The sequence below is a fragment of the Esox lucius genome, chromosome 7, assembly GCF_011004845.1.
Source record: "Esox lucius isolate fEsoLuc1 chromosome 7, fEsoLuc1.pri, whole genome shotgun sequence".
Taxonomy (NCBI): Eukaryota; Metazoa; Chordata; class Actinopteri; order Esociformes; family Esocidae; genus Esox; species Esox lucius.
The window spans coordinates 5,831,648-5,852,016 of record NC_047575.1 but is presented as its reverse complement, the minus strand read 5'-3'; the positions used below and the strand labels follow the sequence as shown (position 1 = coordinate 5,852,016).

General features: G+C 41.2%; 1 protein-coding gene across 8 annotated transcripts in view; it reads right to left on the bottom strand.

The window, feature by feature from the left end:
* The window catches only part of cfap54 (cilia and flagella associated protein 54), an 81,847-nt gene that overhangs the window by 14,657 nt on the left and 46,821 nt on the right, over window positions 1-20,369 (bottom strand). For 7 of the 8 annotated variants that reach the window (XM_020047754.3, XM_020047757.3, XM_020047758.3 and 4 more), the window contains 17 exons: window positions 18,453-18,662; window positions 18,068-18,264; window positions 17,779-17,914; window positions 16,525-16,648; window positions 14,797-14,952; window positions 12,597-12,803; window positions 10,236-10,323; window positions 8,219-8,395; window positions 6,234-6,300; window positions 5,845-6,030; window positions 5,479-5,565; window positions 3,918-4,037; window positions 3,787-3,840; window positions 3,379-3,529; window positions 2,929-3,116; window positions 643-797; window positions 423-552 (listed from right to left, as the gene is read on the bottom strand). In XM_020047754.3, the coding sequence (XP_019903313.2) occupies window positions 423-552; window positions 643-797; window positions 2,929-3,116; window positions 3,379-3,529; window positions 3,787-3,840; window positions 3,918-4,037; window positions 5,479-5,565; window positions 5,845-6,030; window positions 6,234-6,300; window positions 8,219-8,395; window positions 10,236-10,323; window positions 12,597-12,803; window positions 14,797-14,952; window positions 16,525-16,648; window positions 17,779-17,914; window positions 18,068-18,264; window positions 18,453-18,662 (2,433 nt within the window). The remainder of the gene's footprint in view (window positions 1-422; window positions 553-642; window positions 798-2,928; window positions 3,117-3,378; window positions 3,530-3,786; window positions 3,841-3,917; window positions 4,038-5,478; window positions 5,566-5,844; window positions 6,031-6,233; window positions 6,301-8,218; window positions 8,396-10,235; window positions 10,324-12,596; window positions 12,804-14,796; window positions 14,953-16,524; window positions 16,649-17,778; window positions 17,915-18,067; window positions 18,265-18,452; window positions 18,663-20,369) is intronic. The other variant, XM_020047760.3, reaches the window with a different exon arrangement.

The following is a 20,369-nucleotide window of genomic DNA, read 5'->3' as shown; positions in this document are numbered from 1 at the left end:
CGTGTCTACCGTCTGAAAGGCACTCAATGCACGTAGCTAACATGAGGCTAATCCAGTAAACGTGTTTTATGTTGGTAGGGTTCACAACAGCTGAATTTGCAGACCTACAGTGGTAAGCAAACCAATAGTGCAAACTAAAACAGTATTACAGCATTATTTTTGCTGTCCCTTCAAAAAATGTATGTAATTGTCCACTCCAAAGTTGATGTCAGATTTCCGACCCTGGATGTAACCATACCAAACGTAACATTATGTTACATCTGGTCTATGACACCAGGCTACTTTGTCTTCCCTGGGTCAGTGGGGCAGTGGGATTATAATAAAAGAACACACTTGGTCCTTTCAAGCCATGACTTAAAAAAGGTGCTGCACAATGTGTTTCCTGGTACAGTTACGTCAGGTAGCTCGGTGATTGTCGGTACCTGTTCACTCTTGGGCATGGACTGTCTTCTGATGGAAGAGGTTAAGGGTCTGTGGGCAGGGGAGGGGCTTCCACTCTGAGTGACGGGGGAGTTCTGAAGCAGCGTCATGGCAGACACTGCCGTGTCAGCACTGAGGAGAACAAACGGAAAGGATTTGGGTGGCTGTGTGGATGACGGATACACCCAAAAATAACACACAGGACACCGCCTTGCACCTCACCTCTGAGCGGTTTTGCCTTGCTGCAGGTAGAGGCTTGACAGCAGCAGGTAGGTGTCTACAGCCAGTTCCATTTCCTCTGGGTCAAAGTGGGGTTGGGAGGAGCAGAGCTGCTGCTGGAGGTTCAGGAGATGACACGCGTCTCTCAGTAGGAATGCCTACCGAACAGGAGAGAGTTTAGGGTCAGATATAGAAGAGAACACCCAGAACAATTCTTTTCAAGTTTGACTGTATACTATATGGTATAACAGAGGCTTCTCTCCACAGTGACATGAGGTTGAATCTGTTTAAAGCAATTGTTAGGAGAGAAGCAATTAGAAAGGCTTAAAATACACTGACTAATGCAAGGTTTGATGACGGTTCAGCTGCTGCAGAGACCAAAAGATACTTGCACTCGAACCGTTTCACAGTATGAAAAAAGTGGAAAGGGTTGAACATTTTTGCCACTTCTATTTTTTATATTGTAGCACTCTTTTATGAGGAATTAAAGAACACGCGGATTGGTCTGTGTTACTTGTTCTTTAGGCAGCATAAAGTGTTTGACACAGAATGAAATACATGCAGTAGGGGAAAGTGGGGTGAGCTGTGCCAGTTTTTACTCAAAGTGACTTTAAAGTGAGGCCATGACAGTAATGCCTTCAACTTAAGGATGTACATATATTTCAGGACGTGGTGCATCCCTGAGAACAATAACTTTTGGGAAAAAAGTGGTCTCGTGGTACAACATGCCCCTGGTATGGGGTAAGTTGTGCCTTTTGGGGGAATACATTGGGGTAAATTGTGCCAGGGATTTCTGAAGTAAAACAGAACATTTTAATGTTATGAACTGTAACGCTATATGAAAGCAAGACAAATTCAATACAAAATTACTCATTTAAGGTTTATTTAGATATTGTCACCCTATAATACTGTTGGATAAAGTCATATTTTGTAGTTTTCGGGAAAACACAAAAAACTTAAATACACAATAGCCTATGTGATATTTGTGAATCATTTCAGACAAAAGGCTTTGGCAACAGATGCCTGTTGACATACATAGAACGCTGTCTGTCAATGTAACATATAAGAATAAAGTGACTAGGCTAATTTCTAAACATCTGACTTAGGCAAACTTTAATAACATAGTGCAAACTCAAAACTGAAATCAGTGTCAGCTAAATTAAACACATGGCAGGTAGGCCTAAGTCAAACACTGATGAGGTATGACCACCTCCTCACTTCTCTAGATTATCCCCTGTGAGTATGTAGGTCTAGGTGGTCTGGATCTGACCTACTACTTAACATCCCACTTGTCAATGCTGCAGGGAATATAAACTTCTGCTCCCTTCTGGCTGTACCACCAAGTTTTTGGGGTGTGGGGTAGTTTTTTGAGCACATCACGTCTAGGGATGACTCCATCATTTTCTTTAAATGGAAAGATGGGCTTTCCATCCACAGACTTCTTACAACTTTGCCTTAGAAATTTTGCGCTGATGTCTGCACCCTCAACCTTCTCCACCAATCCAACGTAGTTATAGGATTTGGTTTTACCAGCAAAGCTCACAATGACAAAGTCACCAGCAGACAGATCATTGTCACCATCATCATCATCATCATCTTTCTGGACATCTGAACTATCATAATCAGTGGTGTCGTTAAGTGGAATGGAGATGTCACTCTCTTCTGAGCAACTGTAGACAGTCACTTTCTTTTTATAAGTGCGTGGCATGATGGGTTTTGGTCTAAAATTAAAAATGGAAGAGAACAATTAGAAATTAATAATATGTTGAAAATAATCTCAAGTGGGGGTGAGTTGTGCCACTGGCACAACTTAACCCAGGCCCTTTGGCACAAATCACCCCAGACCCACAAGTTTGAAAAACTAGCATGATCTAGCAGTTAAGAACTAACATCATGCTAACTCTATAGACTCATTGTGTAGCCTGTTAAAGCACTAAAACATGTGTGAAATGTTTTCAAACTTGTCTATAATTGTTCAGACACTACAATAAAAAAAAACTTAATCATAGAAATGTTACTTTGAAAGGAAAAAAACAGTTTTTTGAGCTAAAATGTGCTTACCTCTCATGCCATGTCTCTCTCTTCTCTGGAGGATGAGTACAATGGATGGCTTTTCAAAATGATGTGGTCACATTTCAAATTTCTTCTATGGTTTTCCAGAAACAAGGGGTGGATCTACTTCCCCCCTGGCACAAATCACCCCACTCTCCCCTACCTGTCTTTTTCCAAGTTGGCCTACAAACCACTTACACTGGCTTTGTTTTGTACACACTACACATGGACACACACCTTGAGTTTGCTAAGGGTGAGTTTGTCTGTCTGGAGGTCAAACTGCGCTCCTTTGGCCTCCTTGTTCTTCATACTTGGGGATCCACTGTGAGACTTTTCACTGTCATGATCCCTCCCTCCAGGGGGAGAGTTTGGGTTGCTGGAGGTCTTACTAACAAAGCTGGTACACACCGTCCCATCTGAGATATCTGGAGAATATAAAAAAACTAAGGCAATATGTAGGCCCTATTGTGTATTCCCATGCCACATATTTCCAAAACAGTGCATACAAAAATGAATGGGAAAAGTGTGCTTCGTTCTTATCTGGGGCAACTCCATAGGAGCAAAAGCCTTGCTCAAGCAACAGTGGGATTCTGCTAGGTGTTAGGTGATGAAAGCAATAAAGCGAGGTGGTTTTCAGGAGAAATCAGGAGGTCAAGATGTCAGTAAGAGTGAGTTCTGAATTGTTACCCTGTCCTAGCGGTTCCGGCATGGAGTGTATGGTGGAACTGAAGGCCAGGATGAGCTGTACTCTGGCCAGGGTGAGATGTCTGCTCAGTCTGGGGCCGTACAAGTCACTGGCCTCTGAGCTCAGATGAAGGTTAACCAGGTCCTCCAGAGCCTGGACACGGGGCAGAGACACTCACATGACTGACTCATTTATCTGAATGGGGACATCAAAATGTATTCCCTTAAAAGTCTAAATTGTACTTATTCTAACCATAATCTTAACCGTAGCCTAATCTTAACCTCAATAGTAACTTTTTACACTTATGCCAATTGCAGTTTTCCACAGGTTTAGGAAATGTTCCCATTTATGTCGTAAAACCCGTTCTCTCTCACGCATACAGGCAGTTGGCCCACACAATGAAATCCTACCTGTATGTTTGCAGAGTCCATGATAGGCTTGTTCAAGTGGAACTTTCGGATTGTCTGCAAATCAAATCAATCAATCAAATACAAATGATGTTCAAAGAGACTGGGTGAGAATGGGTGCTTGTCAGTCGTACCACATGTTTTTCTATGTTGCTGTAACATCCGTCAGCTAGTGGGATCTCCTGTGCCTGTGTGACCCGGGCCATCTCTTTCATAGCCTGGTTGTAAAGCCCCAGCTCCGTCAGCACCTTCACCTGCACACAGTAGAAAAACCACATCATTCCACAAGGAAGCCACACCAGGACCGACCCGAGGGCACCCCGCCATAGCGCCGTCAATGTGGTTTTCGGGCTGCTACACCGGAAAAGTGAGGGGATGAACAGTTACAAATGTCAGTGAAGTAAAAGCACAGATTTTTTTCGGGTTTTACTCATTCATACTTAACTTTCCTCAAAAACTACACCACAACAAAAACGTAGGGCCGCCGCTGCTCTATTCTTTTACTAACCAGTTTGACTAGAAAAAAGGACTCTCCTGTCTTGGGTCACTGTGTATAGCATAATTATTGAGAAATTAAAACCACAGACAGGCACAAAGAAAATCTCAAGGCTACAAGTCCATCTCCAGAGACTGTGATGTTCCAGATTCCACGTACAAATGTTACAGAGAAGTAGGCTGGCTACCTTCCTGGGGCCACTGTGGTCAACCTCCGTGGGCGTGGCCACAAGTGTAAACTTGATAGAAGATTGCAGCGAACGATTGTTTGAATGGTTGAGTAAGCACCTCAACCAATTCAAGCTTTTCTTCAGGCACCACAGTAACAACTCACACAGTCTGTCACCACTCCCTCCCCTGGGGCTCCCCCTGCTGGTGCACCTGGGTTCTGAAACCACCACCCCCTTCCCTCTGGTACACCAGCGCACCTGTTGCTTGTTATGTGTAATTACGTTTGGTATCTGTTTGTTAGGGGGTTATTGTGGGTTATATTATATCTTGTGGGTTTGTTTGACGACGTTCTGTCGACACCTATGTTCTTCCCTTTTCCTGGGCGCTTTTACTATTGTCCCAGTGTTATTATCGACGGCCTGATCGGCACCCTACTACGCTTGCCCTACCTAAATAAAAGGACGCAAGCTACCTCCCTGCGTTTGGCTCCTGTTTCTACCGACAGTCCGTGACAGTCTATCACCAACTCAGTTAAAGGGGGTTATATGGTAGGAAACCCACTGCTGAGAGAGACAAGAAATATCAAGTCTAGGGTGTCACTAATTTTGTTAATGCCATTTCTGTTTATTTTCTGATTTAAAAGGATATGTTGCTTTGTGAATCAAAAACAAAAGTTGGTATAATAGCATTGATATAAAAATGTGTGGAGACGAAACATTTTGTAAGGGTTTTTGCCAACACTTTTGGCCACAACTTAAGCCTAAAGGTATAAACTGTCATCTGAAAGAGTGTACAGTTTTAAACCGCTGGTTATGTGGAAGACAAACAGGGTAGAAAAACATAAGGAAATATGTTCCAAGTTATGATATTTCTAACTACCTGTAAAAGGCAATTATGATACGTCTACTTACCGACAGGAGCGGTTAGGGTTGACTTTCTTGGTCAGAGACAGAATTACAGACATTTCACCTTTGCTGGCTCAATGTAGCAACCTTTCAGTAACAGTTCAGATGACGGATTTCTACAAACCTTCAGTATCCTTCCTTTAATGGTGAGGCGTGGGTCCCGACACAGAGTTCCCACAAAGTGAAGGTAGAGAGCCAGTATAGGCAGAGCCTGTAACAGAAAGACAACTCAAAATCCAATTGAATAATCCATCGCAATTAAAGCCTAATTTATTTACATTTAATTAAACAGGGAGTCATTTGAGACCAAGTTCTCCCTTACATATTTAACTAATATGCCAATATAATCAGCCCCATAGACAATGAGGAAACAAGCACCTCATGGGTTAACAGACACTAAACAAACAAGCACATTCAGATCAGATTTCAATGGACTCTTCCCCAAAACTACTAAATTAAATCAAAAAGTGCCAGATGTCTGAGTAGGTACGGTGATATGGTGTCCCGAGGTGTAGAGCCAGTGGCAGAGGAAGGCCAGGCTGGACACAGTGGTTCCGAGAGGTCCTCTGTCAGGTTCAGAAAACAGGTCCAGACCAGGAATCAGCTCCTCCCCTACAGTATAGGATGAGTACTGCAGGTCACTCTGAGGGTGTGGCAGGGAGGCCTGCAGAAGACACTGGCCGAAAAAGAAACACAGGGCACGATTAGCTGCACCGGTGGTTTAACTTGGTAGAAGAGATATTCAGGGTAAGTTGGCTGTTCTGTAACAAAAACCAGACACTAAAGAAATTCAACAAATTATGTTCTTGACAGGTTTATTGGATGCACATGTTGTGCTGGAGCTCCAAAGGTACAAACACAACACACAGACAATAATACCTTGAAAAGCTGAGCAGACAGGAGGGAGAATTTTGTGCGCTGACTGATATTGGTGGTGAAAGCAAACCTATATGTGAAGATACAATGAGGCCACGGTTACATCCCTTCAATACATTTGTGAAAACAACTGCATTGACTTACTGAATGATTGATCATTTATTTGACTGCATGTTTCTGTTTACTGAAGTTGGGTAACTGCCTACTGAAAATCTAGATTCTGCTAACTTTTCTAAAACCCAAATAATGTTGTGGACTCATATAATATAATTTTATTTGGGGATGCAGAATACATTTGAGACAATAACGTCATAAACCCAAAGTATGAGCTAGCTGACCAATCACCTTACACATTATACACGTTAATGTATTTTATGAACAGTATAGCCCTACACCAATCTGCCCACATCGTTCCAACAAAGAAAAGGAAAACCATATCTCTCATAATGTAAAGAAATATACAGTTACGTCCAGAAATAATTGGACACTGACTGACACAAGTTTTGTTATTTTGGCTATTTACCTAAATATATTAAAGATACAGTTAAATAATGAATATGGGCTTTAAGTGCAGTCTCTCAGCTTTAATGTGAAGGTATTCGTATCTGATTTGGAGAAAGGATTAGGAATTACAGCTCTTTAATATGTAGCCCCCTCTTTTTAAGGGACCAAAAGTAATTGGACCGTTGACTCAAAACCTGTTTCATGGACGGGTGTGGGCTATTCCTACATTAATTAAGCAGGTAAAAGGTCTGGAATTGATTTCAGGTGTGGCATTTGCACTTGAAAGCTGTTGTTGTGAATCCACAACATGCGGTCAAAGGAGCTCTCAATGCAAGTGAAACAGGGCATGCTTAGGCTGCAAAAAAAAATCCATCAGAGATAGCAAGAACATTAGGAGTGACCAAATCAACAGTTTGGTACATTCTGAGAAAAAAAACACTGGTGAGCTCTGCAACACAAAAAGGCCTGGACGTCCACAGAAGACAACTGTGGTGGATGATCGTAGGATCCTTTCCAATGGTAAAGAAAAACCCCTTCACAACATCCAGCCAAGAGAAGAACACTCTCCAGGGGGTAGGCATATCATTATTCAAGCCTACCATAATGAGAAGACAAATACAGAGGGTTCACCACAAGGTGCAAACCATTCATAAGCCTGAAGAATAGAAAACCCAGATCGCTAAAAAACATCTAAAAAACCAGTTCTGAAACATCATTCTTTGGACAGATGAAACTAAGATCAACCTGTACCAGAATGACGGGAAGAAAAAACTATGGAGAACGCTTGGAAAGGCTCATGATCCAAAGCATACCATATCATCTGTAAAACTGGCTTCCAATGGCACTGGGTCACTAGTGTTTATTGATGATGTGACAGAAGACAGAAGCAGCCAGATTAATTCTGAACTGTATAGGGATGCACTGTCTGCTCAGATTCATCCCAATTCAGTGAAGTTGATTGGACCACAGATGGACAATGGCTCAAAAACATACTGTGAAAGCAACCCAAGAGTTTTTTAAGGCAAAGAAGTGGAATATTCTGCAATGGCCGAGTCAATCACCTGATCTCAACCCGATCGAGCATGCATTTCTCTTGAAGACAAAACCCAGCGTTTGGTGATGTCCATGTGTTCCAGACTTCAAGCAGTCATTGCTTGCAAAGGATTCTTGAAAGTATTAAAAATTTACATTTTATTTATGATTGTGTTAATTTATCCAATTAGATTTGAGCCCCTGACAATGGGGACTGTGTATGAAAATGTGTATAAACATTTCATACGATATTTTTGTTCAACTTCAATTGATGTTGGAAGTCTGTACTTTAATTGCATCTCGGTTGTTTCATTTCAAATCCGATGTGGTGGCATACAGAGCCAAAATTATGAAAATTGTGTCAGTGTCCCAACAGTTTCCGGACCCAACTGTAGGTCATTTTTCATAGAAAATTGGAAAGACTTCAAAGCTATGTTAAATCTCAGACTCACTGAGCAATCTTCGCAGTCATTATAGCCCCCTGCAGACAACCCCAGACTCCAGCCTGTTGCAGGATGTTTCGGTGTTGGGGGGAATCTGTTGCCCACAACACCCCGTCCCACGAATCCAGTATCCCAGAGCTCTGCAGGGCACAGTCTACTGCTTTGCTCCAGTAGGAATGAGCTGCCCTAAGGATCCAAGCAGATTAGATTCAGAATATACAGTACCTAGGAAGAGTATTAAACCCCTTGACTAAATTACAAATGCTACATTAAAATGTTGTTCTGTTTGATATTTTATCTTAAAACACTGAGACTTTCTAGGAAAAGAAAATATGTTGGTTAAGTATTCAACCCCAAAATATGAATATTTTGTAAATTATGTTTTTTAGTATGTACCCGCTTTGCAAAAACTGTAAATGTTGTGATTTTGGCTCATTCGTCTAGGCAAATTTTCTTCAGTTTGTTAAAGTTTGTTGGACAATATCTGCGTACCGAAATTTTTAAAACAGTACTGTTTTATGCATTGAGATAGGCACTCTTTGTGGGCCTCTGGAGTCAAATCACCTTTCCCTTGAGCCACTCCAATGTCTCTTTGGCTTGGTACTTAGGATCACTGTCCTGATGATCAGTGAATTTGCTCACAAGCTTTTGTTTAGTGCATGGTTCACTTGCAGTTTTTCACTGTATTTTGCTACATCCATTTTTATTTAACTTTTAACAAGATGTCCAGTCAGTGGAGATGCGAAGCATTCCCACAGCATCAGGCTTTGGGGATATCATGTTTCACTGCAGCAATGTTCATGTATTGAGGCATGGGCAGTGTTAGGATTAAACCACACAGTGCTTTAGTTATGGCCAAAAAGCTAATCTGAACACAAAACCTATCCACACATTGCAGCTGGGTTTCTCTCCATTTATCAAATGCACTGAATAACAGCGTTATTCTGAACAATTAAATTATTGTGACATGACGCAACATTTACGCAGTAAGAATTAAGAAAAATATAAAGGAAAATATTATATAAAGCAAAAAAGCAGCAATTCCAGAGATTATAAACGGATACACTAAATGTGCTGATGTGCTAAATCGCTAAGTTCCCTTCTTACTGGAGCATTAAGTTTTGTTGAACAGCTTTTTATGGGCAGCGCCTAGGGGTTGTGATGAAGCTTCCACTTAGTGGCAACTAATCCATGCATTTGTATTCCTTTATCTAAAATGTCTCTTCCACCACACAGAATGTTGATAGGATTAAGATCTGGGCTTTGACTCAGCCATTTTATACACCTTCATTTCTTCTATTACATCCATTCTGTTGTAGCTTTGCTTGTGTATTTTGGATCACTGTCCTGTTGCAAGATCCATGTTCAGTTCACCTTTTTGGCAGAAAAGAATCCCCAAATCATAATGACACTGCCTCCATGCTCTACGAATCTTAACTGCTTGAAAATAGCTTTTGCAAGCCCTCCCACTTATGGGTGTTAATAATGTTTTTTCTGAGTGCCTCAGATAGGTCATCTGATCTTGGCATAATGTGTTTCCACACACCCATAAGGTTAAGATCAAACCAGACCAAGTTTCTAATCTTCATCTTCATTCCAACTTCCAATATTCAAAGTCACGACCCTCTCAAGTTACTCAATTTCTAATTATTTGCACCTTTTTTGTAATTTTAAATGTTTGCCATTTTATGTATGGTAAAGGGCGGGTGTACTAACATTTTAAGGGAATTGCATTTCTGTATATTTTAATTGCATAAATGGTTTCAAAGTAAATCTTTTGTGTAATTGTTAAATTCAGTTAGCTTTATCAATGCATTTGGTTGGAATGTAAATCAAATATCCATGCCCAGAAATGTAACAAAAGACATCCCACAGAATAAAATGTTAATGTGTTATTTGTAATTCAAGTCAAGTAGTTTATTGGTCAGGGGGTAGAATACTTTTTGCAAGACACTTTAAACAAAAGATCTGACATTAGCCTACATTATAAGTACATAGAGGAACATATATATAAAATGTATCTTACCTTCTGTTTCCATTATAATAGTGCAGATTTCCCAGGTCATGAAGAGCCTGTACCCTGAGAGAGTTATGGTTGTTGGCCTCAAGGTACTCTAGATACAAGCAAAGAGAAAAAGGATGTCATGTGCCCCTCTTAGTTAAATACAAAGCACTTCCAAAAAACATCCAGCAACATCAGACAAATCAATCCCAATTATATCAGGAACTAAAATCCATGTTGTTAAGATGTATTAAAAGTTGAAATTTTGCAACCCTAATCACAGTCTTGACTTTGGTGGGAGCATGTTAAATACGGTTCTGATGGTTCTGTGTTTTTTCTGTGTTGAGACCAGTGAACAGCAACACTGGTTAACAGTAACAGTGTGGCCCTGACTACAGCAGTTTTAAACTGTTTTAAATGGGTTAAGGGACTGCCGACAGCCTTAGGTGCAGTTGTTCTCAACTGGTTCATGCCTGGGGACTGTAGGGGTATTTTCATAAAATGTATCTGTACTCACACAATCACACACTTGTTAAAACGTTTAAACAGGTCACTTGGGCCTAAGGGCCCATATTACTATTTTTCTAAACAGTCCATTTGTCTTTGATTTTTCCGCATTTAATTGTTAAGAGAGGTTGATGAACAATAAGGTACACAGTTTGGATTTCTGTGTGTGTGAAGATCAACACCTTTGCACTGTCTTTCTCCTTACTGTACTCTTGAGACTAATGAGCAACAATATTGGGACGAAAAATGGCTCTGTGGCTTGTCTTTGAAGCCCTTGGGAAGATGAGAATATCAGCAAAGATTGCTTGTATCCATGAGCTCAGAAAACAGGGAGTTGCTGATTAAGGTTTCCCTGAGCTCTGAGATCAAATAATCGTTTTCATGGCTCAATTATGTTTTACGCTTCTAGAACTTGCACCACCAATGTTTAATGATGGTAACTTGTAGGGCAAATTAGTCAGTATGTTTGTTTGTAGTTCGCATTTGAGAACCACAAGAATGGACTAAATGCATCGATCAATAGATAGCTGCAAACAAGGGCGTAGAAGCCAAGGGGGGCATGTCCCCCCCGTTATTAGAAAAGTGTTAAAGTGTCCCACCCAATAACATTGTTTTGCATAATACTTTTATTTTGAAAAACTGACGCTTTGGAACTTGTCATGTCTGTGCGACCAAATCCAACATTCTCATTTATTCTTTCATGACGAGCAGTGTGTGTAGGCTGGTTTAGTGAATTACTGTAGCTTTAAGTTTTGTTTTCACAGTTAGTACAACGTATATAAACGTCAATACATTTTCATAGCTATAGAACAAACATTACAAAATATAAGTTTTCTTCTGGCAAAAAACTGTTAAGATTATTTTGAAGTTTAATCCAACAAACATTACAGTAGCTTGCTTGCTAGATAACACTGAGTAGTTCCTAAGGCTGTGTGATAGTGAATGATTTGAAAGGAATAACGCCTGCTAAAATGATTTACACAATCTCTGTCTTAGTCTTTACCAGAGGGTCTGCAAGTAGCTAGCTAAGTAATGGACGAGCCAGAACCAGTCAAGAATGGAGTGTTAGTAGCTTCTTGGTAACAATATACACACAAAAGCTGTACATTTTTAAAATTCTGTTTATGTTTTGAATCATCTAGATATAGCTAAAGCATATTTAATATTTTAAGAATTTGGTTCATGCTATGTATGATCATGGCAGGAAAGTGATAGACTGTTGATCTGTCATCATGTAAATCAGAGTAATTGAATAGGATCTCTGATAGCAGGACAGCAGCTGAATTTAGGATTGTATTATATGTGTTTACTTCATTCAGGAGAGAGGCAGTCATAACAATTGCATGGATCAAAAAGGTAGGCTGAGCGAGGGAGAGAGGCCACAAACTAACAGGTAAGATAGTAAGACGTAGTAATTCAAGGCGGTCTATAGGAGCAGATTGGAAAACTTAAAGCTTGACTAACATGCCTGACTGAGATGTTACTAACATCCTTGTAGTATTAGTCATTTTAAATATGCACTCTGCACTTCAATGTAACAAAAAAAATTGTTACACCGAAGGCCAAATGGCTTGCCCCTAAAATGCCAAAATTCCTAGACTACAACCAGTTGTCTCAGTTCAGTTGCGGCCCAATATTCCCATGATAAATTGAAAACGACTGATCATTCTATATTAGCAGTAAAATAACATTGATGACAAAAAAACAAACATTATTTCCGTTAGCAAGGATTTCCTTATATCATCATGATATAGCGCGCAACTTCCCCAAGTCAGGGATCAAGGGCCTGAAAAAAGGGCCCTAACCCTAACTGCTAATGTAAGCTGCCCTGGGTGAGCTTCAGCTTAACAATTCAAATGTACACGTTTAGAATCTTACGTATGGTGTTGCTGTATGAGTTGATGACAGTGTGTATCTGGTTTGGGGGCAGAGGGCAGCCGTAAATGGAGCTCAGCGTGCTGAAGTCCTCACTGCTCAGGTCTGGAGGGCCAATGGCTGGGGCCTTGCACGCCGTCAAATTAAAGTCCACTCTGCCGTGACCCTGAGCACGACTTTTGCTCTCCCTACAGAAGGGAACCTTATACACTGGCACAGAGACACAGAAATGTTTGTTTCATACATGCAAAACAATCAGTTGGGCCAAAAAATGTTTAGTCTTCACAGCTGTACAGTGTGCCAATTTGGCTTTTTGAAGCTAAGAACAATGTGTCAGTTGTTTTAGAGGGGCTGTCAAAGCTGGTATGGTGTATCTACAGCCTACAGTAGTCTGAGCCTACAAATAAACAGAATATTACTTTAAAACATTTACATTTTTTGTACCACTACCACTGATATAGGTTAGCAAAGAAAAAAGAAGCAAAAAACATAATTACACATCTTATAAGCACTATACAGTACATTCCTTAATTATTTGGACAGTGACACAGGTTTTGTTCTGGCTCTCTAACGTACATTGGAGCTGTAATAAAATGATGACTAAGAGGTTAAAGTGCTAATTGTTAGCTTTAATTTCAGGGTGTTTAGAACCACAATATTTATAGAAATTGCAGACCTTTTCAGATAAACTCACCCATTTAAGTGAAACAAAAGTAATTGAAGAAATTAACATACCAAACATTAAAGTCATCATATGTAGTACTTTGCATTTCAAATACTTTGCATTTGGTTACTGAGTGGTGCAAACGCGCTCCAGCCCCAGCACAGTGTTCCGGAAGCCCTGCCCCAGCACAGCGTTCCGGAAACCCCGCCCCTGCACAGCGTTCCGGAAGCCCCACCCTGCACAGCTGCCTTTCACCAGGACCTTATCATGAGAGGCATGTAAGAGCTCCCAAGGAGCAGCTGAAAGAACAACCCAAAAATAAAGAAGAAAGCGAAAGGTCCAGGGAAGAAGAAAGATGACCAGGAGAACCTTCTAAGCCTGTTCCTCCCAAACCGCCACCGGGATGTCCCCTCCGGAGATAAAACCGACTCCCCTGCAAAGCGCTTGTTCTTTTAAGTTTGATTACATCCTCATCTCCCCTCCCAATCCAATTATTTCATGCTCTGTGTCCATTTCCTTTGGCTGTCCCATTTCAACTGCATGAATTCTGTGACCCATCACCAGACACTACCAGGCCTGTATGCATTCATCTTCTGTTCCCTTTTCTTTGGGCCATTTTTTCCTTCAGTCTTGTCTTCAGTAAGTGAAGCACATTTTCAGTGGGATTCAGGACTGACATGGCCATTAAACTTTTTGGCCCTGAAAAACAACTGGGTTAGTTAAGCATCACTGTCCTGCTGCAATGCGAAATGCCATTCAATGGGTTTTACGCCATTTGGTTGTATCTAAAAAGACAAGCTGTTTCGGCAAACTTCAGAATTCATTGCTGTCATCAGCAGTCACATCATCACTGAAGACAAGTGACCCAGTTCCAGCCATACTTGACCAAAATGTAACACCCCTTTCACCTTATTTCACAGATAAGTTGGTATGACAGTTCCTTTTTTTCTTTTACTTCCTCTTGCCATCACTCTGGTTCTTGATAAAAATTTTCTCATCTTTGCACAATGCCTTTTTCCAAAACAAAATATTTTAGGCCATCAGTTTATTTAAAACAAACTAGAGTTTTTACATCTTTCAGTATGTTAATTTAGTTAATTTGTCAGTATTTTGGCTGGTGAAGTCTTCTGCGAATGGTAGTAGCTGACATATTCAACCACCCTCCATATTACAGACAGGTCAATGACCCCCCTGGAAAACAGTGAAAATCCTGGGATCCATTGATCCTGACCCCCCCCCCCCCCCCCCCCCCCCAAATAAACAATACAAACAACGCCCTTGTTCACACATATCTCCTGGAGTGTCTATTCTTTTTCTTTATTAAAATGAGCATTCTTTGGTCATCCACTGTTGAGGTCTTGGTCTACCAGGTCATTTGCCATTGCTGGTCAAACCAGTGCTTACTTTCATCTCATTAGTTATGTCAAACATCTGATTTTGGCCTGACTAATGTTTTTCTGTGTCTCTGATTGATTTAATCTGAGTTATCAAACCAAAGAGATTTGTATTGTAGTAAGAGCAGTGACAGGATCCACTCACAGGGCTGTGTGTGGGCCAGCAGCAGCAGTAGTAGTGTGCGGCTGTGTCTGAAGTTTTGTACAGTGTGACTTCCGTTCTCCAGGGTCTCTCGGAAACAGCAAAGTGTATCCTCCACATCCAGAGGAACACACACCAAGCACATGGCCCGACGCACCTCTACAACACATTATCACCAACACACCAACCCACATCAGCAACACCAGCAAACACACAGACCAGATGGACAGATGTGTGAGTAGAAATGGAATAGTTGAATCAGTAGTAGAATAAGCATTCAAAGGTTAAGGGGCCACGTTGTGTAAGGATGATATTAATAAAAGTGTTATCTTTACTGACCTACATACAGTACCAGTCAAAAGTTTATTTCTTTAGCTTTCCTATTTTCCACATTGTAGAATAATAGTGAAGACTATGAAATGCAGAATAATAGTCAAAACTATGAAATAACAAATACAGAATCATACAAAAAAAGTATTAAACAGATCCAAATACATTTCATATTGTAGATTTTTCAATGTAACCACCCAACCATCTTTATGTCTGTACTGTAGTAGTCCATGTTATGACCAGAACTGCTCAAATAATCATAGAGAAACACCAGTCCATAATCCCTTTAGGACAAAGGTCAGTCAATCCTGCACATTACAAGAACTTTAAACATTTCTTCAAGTGCAGTCACAAAAACCCCAAAAAGTACTTTGATGAAACTGGCTCTCATGAGGACCGCCAGAGGAAATGAAGACCCAGAGTTACCTCTGCTGCAAGTTCATTAGAGTTACCAGCCTTAGAGCAACTCTAAAGAACTTAATAGAGTTGTGGCCCAAGTTCAAGTAACAAACAAATATCAACATCAACTGTTCAGAGGAGACTGTGTGAATCAGGCCTTCATGGTTGAATTGCTGCAAAGAAACTACTACTGTAGGACAACAATAGGAGAATAGACTTGATTGGGCTAAGAAACATAAGAAATTGACATTAGACCTGCAGAGTCCAAATTTGAGATTTCTGGTTCTTTGTGAGACGCAGAGTACGTGAACGAATAATCTCCACATGTGTTTCCCACCGTGAAGCATGGATGAGGTGTGATAGTGTGCAGGTGTTTTGCTGGTGGCACTGTCTGTGATTTACTTAGAATTCAAGGCACACTCAACCAGCATGGCTACCAGAGCATTCAACAGCAATATGTCATCCCATCTGTTTTGTGCTTAGTGGGATTTCCATTTGTTTTTCAACAGGACAATGACCTAGGGCAGACCTCCAGGCTGTGTAACGGCTATTTGACCAAGAAAAATGATTTTGCTGCATCAGATTAATTGGACTGCACAATCACAGATTAACTGGGATGAGTTAGACCACAGAGTGAAGGGAAAGCTGTCAGCACGTGCTCAGCATATGCGGGCACTCCTTCAAGACTGTTGGAAAAGCATTCCAGATGACCACCTCATGAAGAGAGAGAGAATGCCAAGAGTGTCATCAAGACAAAGGGTTGATACTTTGAAGAATCTAAAATTAAAATGTATTCTTATTTGTGTAACACTTTTTTTGGTTGCTACAAGATTCCAAATGTGTAATTTAATAGTTTATATGCTTTCACTTTTATTCTAGTGTGTAAAATTGTAAAATAATAACAATAAATAAATACCCTTGATTAACTTTTGAGTGATACTGTATTTCAACGCAAAGATTTGATTGGTTGATTGATTTTCAGATGCAATGGGATTCCCATACCAGAGAGTTCGAGACGCTCAGTGTTTCGGTTGCTAGGAGCGTTGTTCCCCTGTCTGGGGGATGGCACAGCAAGGGGAGTCCAGCCTATCAGAAGCTGTGTCCCTGCATAGTTCTTACAGGTGATCTGACACAAAGGGAGAGAGACTGGTCAACACACACATGACAGGATGGCCTAGTGGTCAAGAGCATTTCAGTGTGGTTGCAGTTGGTTGCTGTCCCTGCAGTTGATGTTTGGCAAAGTGGGTGGATTGACTTGCTTCCTGTTGGGCCCTGTCCGGTGCCTCCTCCCGGATAGGGCCACAGTGTCACTGGACCCCCCTGTCTCAGCCACAAGTCTTACACTGTTATATTATTGTGCCGGGGGATTATGGCCAGTTCTCCTTCTCCACTGTACATTATTTGGAAATCTAAGGAATGCGCTCTCTATGTCAATTTTCTTTGTCACCTGCTCCGTTTAAACTTAGGACATGAGGTCTAGGCCTACACTTCAGGGGTACCAGACTAGAAGCTGTTCCTATCCAAAGACCTCCTGGTTGTCGCAGATCATGACAATACCTGATGATTACAGCTGCCACTCTGCTGACCACCCCCCTTCCCCCAGTTGTCCCGGTTCTTGTCCACCTGGTCATGATTCTGACCTAGATTAGATTTAATAGACTTTTGACACAGCCCACATGCCCTACACACAGCCCTACAATTTGTACTCTTAAAATGTCCACCCGGCACAGCCAGAAGAGGACTGGTCACCCCTCTGAGTCTGGTTCCTCTATATGTTTCTTCCTAAATGTTGGCCCCTTTTAGGGAGTTTTTCCAACCCACTGTGCTTCAACACCATTGTTGCTTGCTCCTTGGGGCTTCAGGCTGGGTGTTTTTGTAAAAGCACTTTGTGACAACTGCTGATGTAAAAATGGCTTTATAAAAGGGCTTTATAATATAAATTAGATTGATTGATATGAGTCAGGAGCTCTTGACTCAGGAACACATGTGATGGGGGTTCGAGCCTTGGCCAGTAGTCTGTGCCCTTCCTCTCAGTCTCCCATTCCAGTTTCCATAGCCTCTCCTCCCTACTGTACTGTAACTAAAATAATATAAAGATGTATTATATTAGTAACGTTATTTCCAAAACACATTCTTAGCCCACAAATCCAACTTTCAGCTTTTTTTCTTGTCTTTTAATCAGAGACATTCTGACCATTTGGAGTGTGAAATCTTGTTCCGTATTTCATTAAGTGGTAAAAGGCTATCCCCTCTAACCTTTTGCCCGGTGACTTTCTGCGTTTCTATGTGGTGTGGCTGAGGGACTGGTGGCCCTCCGAAGGAGCTAATCCTCTCCAGCAGTCTCCTCTGAGCATGGACCAGGAGAGGAGTGATAATGTGGGTGTAACGCTCTCTGGGATACAAAAAAACATAGCATGGAAACAGCAATGTTATCCAGGGACAACATATACAGTATCGCACACGCAAACACTCCAATAAACACACTATCCCACCCCTTCAACACACTTCCCAACTTGTGTGATTTCATTGTGTGCGTGTTACCTACCGTGTGTGTGAGTTAAGGAGAAGACTGAGGTGAGCCAAGTTCTCCCAGCGAGCCTTGAGGTAGAGCAGCTCCAGGGTGTGAAGAATGAGACTCCTGATCCATCTCAGGTCCACCAGGGTGCAGTCATCGAATGGAGGGGAGAAGTGCATGCTGGCCTCCATCTCGTGCTCCTCCACCTTCTCGAATAGCTGCCACAGCTGGGGACGGACGATGGCGGGGAAACAATGCACAGATGAACACTTATAGTGGTAGAGTAGTGTGAACTGTTTAAAAAAAGAATGTCCAAGTGAAAAAATCTTATTTAAACTGTGAAGAGTGCTACAATGATTTAGCTTTGCACAAAAGCATATAGGACTGCATGAGAAAATGTTAAAGTGAGTGAGACCTGCAGCCTCTCCATCATGTCCATGAGTAGGTCTGTGGCTAGCTCAAACAAAGGAGCTAGAAAAGAGTAAAACTGGTCCAAGGTTAAAGGGATGGGGGGCTCCATGGATGCACCCCTTTCCACTAGTAGAGCAATGGTATAGCCCTGGTCCCAAAGCGACCGACATACACACTGCAGAGTTGTCCAGTGGCCCCCACGATGGGCGAGAACCTGTGCACAGACACACACGTACACACACTTATGAACGCCATACATAAGAAATTAAACATACTAAAATGCTGGTTATTCCTTATAGAAGATACACAGCACCTGATCGAAGGAAAATGGTTTGCAAACTTCAAGCATTTATTGCATGCAAAGGACAAAATACAAAAACCTCTGCAAACACTAAATAAAGAAAATTAGATTGTTAATTAATCTCAATCATTTTGATGATATGAAGAAAGGGGACTATGTAGACATGTTGGCATTTCAAAATTTTGAAACCAATATGTATCTTAAAAGCTGTTAATTTATACTTTAACTTACAACCCCGTTTCCAAAAACGTTGGCAGTGTGATATGTAAAGAAAAACAAAATGACATTTTATTTTTTAAAAATAATAATAGATCAAATAAGAATAGATCTCAGATTTCAACACTGGGAGAGACTTACGATCATCTTTATACTTATGATCATTCATCAAACTGTAGCACCTGGTCGAAATGAACAGAGATGTCATAGCAGATTGATAAATCGGACGCGAGAACGCGCTGCACCTGTCCTTATTTACATATGACACACCCGTAATGTATGAGGGTGCGGCGATCAGCAACCAATGAATTGACAGATTTTAACATATATTATAGCCTAATACAGCTAATTAACAATTTTTCCGTTGTCAAGGACAAAATCAGCGCTGGTACAGAACACATTCACATCTCAGACCAGAGCCGAAGTCCTTCAAAAGAGCAAGCTCTGCCATCATTAGGGTAACTGCTCAACCCAGAACCACTGGTTTGTTTGTCCTCTCACTAGTCAATTTAAGATCTGTTAACTAATCAAGATGTCAGTCACCAAAATTATAACCACCATTTATGATCTCCAAGTAGACGGCCTGAGTGACTAATACGTTTATTATTCTAGCGCATTACACACACAAAGGCATTTCAATCTTACAAACGCATTAACAACAAAAATAAGAGAGAAAATGCATAATAAAGTGAAATACATATATAATAAAACAATAGCCTATGGTAGTGATACATCTCATCTCATCTTCATCTCATCTAATCTTCATCCGCTTATCCGTATCGGGTCGCGGGGGCAGCAGCTCCAGCAGGGGAACCAAACTTCCCTTTCCCGAGCCACATTTGTCAGCTCTGACTGGGGGATCCCGAGGCGTTCCCAGGCCAGTGTCGAAATATAATCTCTCCACCTGGACCTGGGCCTACCCCGAGGTCTCCTCCCAGCTGGATGTGCCTGGAACACCTCCCTAGGGAGACGTCCTGGGGGCATCCTTACCAGATGCCCGAACCACCTCAACTGGCTCCTTTCGACGCAAAGGAGCAGCGGCTCTACTCCGAGTTCCTTCCTGGTAGTGATACAATATTTAATATTGTGGTACGTTTGTATGTGTTATATTCCTGGTCATCTCATTTTGTATGACCTATTATTATAATGGTGCTTGTTCTTACTGAGGCTGTTAGGATTGTTGATTTTTGTGATAATTATGTTCTTTTTGCGATTCAAGCATGATATTTTTTGACATTGGTTTACACGGTCTCCAACCAGACGTGAGTTTGATCATAAGGATACGACAAAGTACATTAGTGCACATGGCATAGGTGACTTGCACATCTGTGAAGGCACCATTAATGCTGAACAATATATACAGGTTTTGGTGCAACATATGCTGCCATCCAGACAAACATTTTC